The sequence below is a fragment of the Nothoprocta perdicaria genome, unplaced genomic scaffold, assembly GCF_003342845.1.
Source record: "Nothoprocta perdicaria isolate Ctin4 unplaced genomic scaffold, notPer1 scaffold_58, whole genome shotgun sequence".
Classification (NCBI taxonomy): domain Eukaryota; kingdom Metazoa; phylum Chordata; class Aves; order Tinamiformes; family Tinamidae; genus Nothoprocta; species Nothoprocta perdicaria.
Genome location: NW_020455843.1, coordinates 4,107,331 through 4,112,880, shown reverse-complemented (window position 1 = coordinate 4,112,880; position 5,550 = coordinate 4,107,331). Strand labels below are relative to the sequence as shown.

Genomic DNA, 5,550 nt, shown 5'->3' with positions numbered 1-5,550 from the left:
GGGGGGATGGGCTGGGGGCACAGGAGGAGGTGCCCTGGGGGTGCAGAGCTGGGGGGCAGGGGGTGTTTGTCCCCAGGGGGTGCTCAGCAGGGGGGCACTCTGGGGCACCCTGCCCTACAAAGGCTTTTCTGGGGTGCGTTTAGCCGTGCCGCCCGCGCGGTGCCGCCGTCCCCTGCGTGTCCCGTGGGGCGGGCGGGCTGCTCTGGGGGTCCCGGCCCCCCTTTCTCATGCAAAGCAGCCGCTGGAACCCGCCCCCCCCCCGCACCACCTGGGTGGCCCCTTCTCCCATGGCCACCATGCGAGGAGGGGGGCGCAGGGACGGCGGCTCCGGAATGTCCCGCGTGGAACAGGGATGCTGGGGGGTGCCGCTGCCCCCCGGGGGCGTATGGGGACATATGGGGGGTATATGGGGCTATATGGTGGTATATGGTGCTGCTGGGGGGACCCCTCCTGCGCAGGACCCCCCAGCATCGTGGTGCAGGGGCCCCCCACGGGCTGGGGGGCTTTGGCCACGGCCCCCAAGCGGGGGGTGAAGCTGTAGGTGCCCCCCCCTTCGTCCAAAATTCGGGAAATGCAGGAAATTCAGCAAAATGGCTGAGCCCCCCCCCGGCCAGGCTGAGCAGCATGGCACAGCGTGGCAATGTATAGAGTAGTATGGCAATGCATGGGGTGGCACGACGATGTATAGGGTGGCACGACAATGTATAGGGTGGTATGGCAATGCATAGGGCGGCTCATGGTGTACAGGGTGGCATGGCAATGTATAGAGTGGCACATAATGTATAGGGTGGCACAGCAATGCATAGGGTGGCATGGCAACGTATAGGGTAGCACAGCAATTCACAGGGTCGCATAGCAGCATATAGGGTGGCATGGCAATGCACACAGTGGCATGGTAGTGTATAGGGTGGCACAGCAATGCATAGGATGGCACGGCAGTGTATAGGGTGGCACAGCAATGTATAGGGTGGCATGACGTTGCACAGGGTGGCCCAGCAGTGTATAGGGTGGCACGGCGATGTATAGGGTGGCATGGCAGTATATAGGGTAGCACAGCAATGCACAGGGTGGCCCAGCAGTGTATAGGGTGGCACTGCAATGCACAGGGTGGTATGGTAGTGTATAGGGTGGCACAGTAGCGTATGGGGGGCCTGGCAGTCCATGAGGCGCCGGCATCTCCGTCCCCTCCTGCCCGGCCGCCCCTCACGGGTGGGACGTGCAGGGACCAGCGGCCCCGCAGCCCCCACCCCCCGCTGCTCCCCGCGCCCCATCTCTGCTCCCCCCACTGCAGCTCTCCCCCACACCCCCCGTGTGGGACCCCCGCATCACCCAGCCCCCTCCATGGCTTTTCAACCACCCCCAGACCCCGTTGCTGTCCCCCCATCCCCAAGGCTCCCTATTATCGTTTCCCTATCCCTGTTATCAAGGTTTCCTATCATCGTCTCCCCCCTCCCCAGTGCCCGCCATGGCCGGACCCCTCCCCGCGCCCCCCTTCCCGCCCCGCAACCCGGAAGGGCGTCGCGTCGCCCCAGCAACCGCGGCGGCCTCCCGGCATGCGCCGGGGCGGCGGTTACCGTGGCGGCCGTTGCCGTGGCGGCCGTTGCCGTGGCGGCCGTTGCCGTGGCGGCCGTTGCCATGGCGGCGGGCGCGGCATCATGGCGGCGGCCGGCGAGGAGAGCCTGCGCGCGCTCTACCGTTGGGTCGACGCCATCCCGCTGTCCCGGCCCAAACGGAACATGGCCCGCGACTTCAGCGACGCAGGTGGGACCGCCCGGCCCCACCGGGCCCGGCCCGGCCCCGCGGCGCCCCCGCTGTGGCCGCGGCCGCCGCTAACGGCGCCGCCGCCGCAGTGCTGGCCGCCGAGGTGGTGAAGTTCCACTTGCCGGCGCTCGTGGAGCTGCACAGCTACGTGCCCGCCAGCTCCACGCAGCAGAAACTCGCCAACTGGGGGCACCTCAACAGGTAGCCGCGCGGGAGCGCCCGCAAACGGGGGGGAAACGCCCGCAAATGGGGAGGAAACGCCCGCAAACGGGAGGGAAGTGCCCCCAAACGGGCGGAAACGCTCGCAAACGGGGGGAAAGCGCACACAAATGAGGAGGAAACAAACGGCCGTTTTTCTCCCGCACACGGCAGGAAGGGCCCCCAAACGGGGAGGAAACGCCCTCAAAGGGCTGGAAGCGCCCTCACAAGGATGGGAAGTGCCCGCAAACGGGCGGAAACGCCCGCACACGGGAGGGAAGTGTCCCCCAACTGGGGGAAACTCCCGCAAACGGGGGGAAAGCGCACACAAATCAGGAGGAAACGCCTGCACATGGGGGAAAACGCCTGCAAACGGGATGAAACGCCTGCACACTGTGGGGAAACTCCCGCACACGGGGAGAAAACGCCAGCACAAGCGGGGAAAACGCACGCAATTGGGGAGGAAACGTCCGCAAATGGGGGGAAAACCCCTGCACAGCTGGAGGAAGCGCCTGCAAATGGGAGGAAGAACCCACAAACGGGGATGAAATGCCCGCAAATGGGGGAAAACGCCCGCAAATACGGAGAAAACATTCACAAAAGGGGCGAAAGCGCCCCCCGGGGGGGGAAAGCGCCCGCAAACGAGGGGAAGAACCCGGACACGGGGTAGAAACCCCCACAAATGGCGGGAAAACGCCCGCAAAAGGGGGGAAACGCCCGCAAATGGGGGAAGAACCTGCACACGGGGGAAAGAGCCCACAAACGGGGAGGAAACGCCTGCAAATGGAGGGAAAACACCTGCAGATGGAGGAAAACTCCCTTAAAGTGGCAGCTTTGTGGGGGAAGCTCCCACAAACACTGGGGGAAACACCCACAAATCTGGGGCAACTGCCCGTAAATAGGGTCGAGGAAGGGGGATGGCTGCAAATGGGAGGGACACACACAAACTGGGGGGAAATGCCGCCCAATGCCCCCCAGCCCTTCCAGTGTGCCCCCCGCGCGCGCCCGCAGGAAGGTGCTGAGCAAGCTGGGCGCCCGCGTGCCCGACGACGTGATCCGCAAGATCGTGCAGTGCCGCCCGGGGCTCGTGGAGCAGGTGCTGGTCCTGCTGCGCCAGCGCATCGAGGAGCGGCAGCGGCAGCAGCGGCAGCGCGGCCGGCCCCCGCCGGGACCCCCCGAGGTGAGCGGGGCCGCCCGTGTCCCCGCGGAGCCCCCTTGCTGCGGGAAGCACCGGGAAGCGGCGCCCTGGAACGGGCAGGGGCTCGGGAGCGTTCCGCCTGCTCCCGGTGACGCCGGCTGTTTCTCCGCGCAGGAGCCGGGCGCGCGGGCAGCGCACGGACAGGACGGCCGCTTGGACGCAGGTAGGGCTGGAGCACGACGTGCGGACCGGGGGTCCCGTCGCGGCCGCGCTGCAGCCCCCTGGGGTCCCTAAGCGGGGCCGGGGCTGCTCCCTGCGCCGCGGGAGGGGTCTCGGCTGGCGCTGCCCCCGCCGGGTGCCCGGGGGCGGCACCGGGGGCGGCACCGGGGGCAGCACCGTGCCCAGCGCCGGCCTTGCAGGCTGCTCCGCCAAGGGGAAGAGCCGCGAGCGAGCGGGCCCGGCGTCCCCGCCGGCACACAGGTGAGAGCCGCCCGCGCCGGGGCTCCCGGAGCCCTTCCCGGCAGCGTCCCGGGACGGCGGGACCGGCCGGGCTCCGTTTGTCATCGCAGGCTGCGCAAGGGCCAGCACGGCGCCGCGCAGGCGGCCCCGGGGGACACGGCCGCCCACCTGCAGCCGGCCGAGACGGAGCAGGCCCTGCTGCTGGCGCGGGAGACCATCCAGGTGAGGCCACCGCGCTGGCCTCGTCCCGCGCGGGGCCACAGCAGCGTTGGGATGCGGACAGGCTCCCGAGGGCCCCCTTATATCCCCGCCAGTCCCGGGGTACGGTGGTTGAGGTGGGAAGGGAGCTGTGCAGACCGTGGAGTCCCACCGTGTCCTGGGGTCAAGGCAGCCCGCACGGAGGTGCCACCGGCCTCCTGGTCGCTCCTGCGGCTCCCTCGGGCACGTGCCCGTCAGGAGGTGCCCGGGCCCTGGTGCACAGGGCTGGTATGTCTGCAAGTGCTCCCGGGCTGTGCTGGGCACTGCTGGGTGAAACCAGGTGGGAAACTGAGCCCAGCTTGACGTGGACACTCGCTTCACCCTGGGGACCTCCTGGTCCCTTCTGTAGCAGAAGCTGTTTCAGTGATATTTTCAGGGAAAAAGCCCCCACAAACCCACTGTGTTTGGGGAGCAGCTTTGTTGTTTCCTGTCCCAGCCCTGTCCTGTGACCGCAGTTACATCCATCACATGGATTGGCAGTTCCCAGACATTCCTGTTCTCCATCCACTCCCATTAGTCTTCCAGTCTAGCTTGGAAAGAGCAGTAAGTGGGTGCCACAGCACTGGAAAGAGTCCCCATGAGCCTGAGCTTTGTAAACAGCAGGGATCCCTCCGACTGCAGTGGCCGGGAGAGTTATTAGCACTTCCCAACATGCTGCCCGTCATGGCTCCCATTTCCGGGGAGCATTCCGGGGAGGAATGCCGTGGCAGCGGGAATTGCCCCCCATTGCAGATCCTGCAGGCCAAGGTGCGCAGGCTGGAGCAGCTGCTGCGTCTCAAGAACATCCGCATCGAGGACCTGAGCGCGCGGCTGCGCGCGGCCCAGCGCCCGCCCGGCCCCCACAGCCCCCCGGCGCCATCGTGACCCCGAGAGCGGCCCCGCGTCCCATCCCAGCGCGACGCTGCGCTCGGGTCCCGGCAATTCCCGCTCCCAGCGCGGGAGCCGCGGGAATGGGAACCGCTCTCCGGCTACGCCGCCATCCCGGGGGCTTTTCCCGCCTGGCCTCCTTTCTGCCCCGCTTTTCCCCACGCGGGGCGGGGGTGCTCCAAAGCCGCCCTTTCCCAGCCCTTTCTTATTAAATGTTCGCATTGTTGGCACAAAGGGGCCGGAGGAGGTGGTGACCGCGCCCAGGGTGCAGCGGCACACGGGCCAGCGCGGCCCGCTGCAGCCGGGGGACGGCGCGGAGCCCAGAGGCGCCGGGAACGGGATGATCCCGGGGGATCGGGAAGATCCCGGCCGCGGCAGCGCCGGGGAAGGGCACCGGGAGCGATACCCCGTGCCGTCCCGGCGCTCTTTCCCGCCGTGCCGGGCAGGTTAGGGCGGCGCTGCGGACACCCCGTCCGGAGCCCTGCAGCGCTCCCGGTACCGGCCCCGCCGCCATTGCGGGTCCCGGTACCGGCTGCGTGACCGGCTCACCCACGTGACCCCGCGCCCGCTCCCCATTGGCTGCCACTCGCATCGACCACGCCCCTAGAGGTGCCCCCGCCTCCCTGCAGACCACGCCCCACGAGGGTCGGCCCCGCCCACGGCGCGGGCCCGGCGGCGCCCGCAGGAACCGGAGCCAATAGGAGCGGCGACAGGGGCGTGTTCCCACCCCCATGGGGCAGCGGCAGCCAATGGGCGGCGGGGAGAGCGCTTTTGAGCCAATGCGCGGGAGGGGGCGGGGCCGGCAGCGGGCACCTGAGCCGCAGGGAGCGCGGCGGTGCCGGGGAGCGTTGGGCCGGTGAGTTGGGGGG

At 68.6% G+C, this 5,550-nt stretch overlaps 2 protein-coding genes across 2 annotated transcripts in view; one reads left to right on the top strand and one right to left on the bottom strand.

Annotated features, from left to right (window-relative positions):
• CDC25B (cell division cycle 25B) overlaps window positions 1-1,654 on the bottom strand; it is an 8,213-nt gene extending 6,559 nt beyond the window's left edge. Inside the window, exon 1 of the mRNA XM_026048871.1 lies at window positions 1,635-1,654. Coding sequence (XP_025904656.1) covers window positions 1,635-1,654 — 20 coding nt within the window. The remainder of the gene's footprint in view (window positions 1-1,634) is intronic.
• Window position 1,655: 1 nt separating this feature from the next.
• Window positions 1,656-4,678, top strand: SPEF1 (sperm flagellar 1). Its single transcript, XM_026048870.1, has 7 exons — window positions 1,656-1,761; window positions 1,851-1,962; window positions 2,971-3,139; window positions 3,272-3,320; window positions 3,517-3,577; window positions 3,667-3,778; window positions 4,547-4,678. The coding sequence occupies exons 1-7, from the start codon at window positions 1,656-1,658 to the stop codon at window positions 4,676-4,678; spliced, it is 741 nt and encodes a 246-aa protein (XP_025904655.1).
• Window positions 4,679-5,550: the final 872 nt, after the last annotated feature.

Coding starts and splice junctions, on each gene's coding strand:
- SPEF1 (XM_026048870.1), top strand. CDS start 1,656: ATGGCGGCGGCCGGCGAGGAGAGCCTGCGCGCGCTCTACCGTTGGGTC. Junction 1,762..1,850: donor CCGCGACTTCAGCGACGCAG/GTGGGACCGCCC, acceptor CCGCCGCCGCAG/TGCTGGCCGCCGAGGTGGTG. Junction 1,963..2,970: donor AACTGGGGGCACCTCAACAG/GTAGCCGCGCGG, acceptor GCGCGCCCGCAG/GAAGGTGCTGAGCAAGCTGG.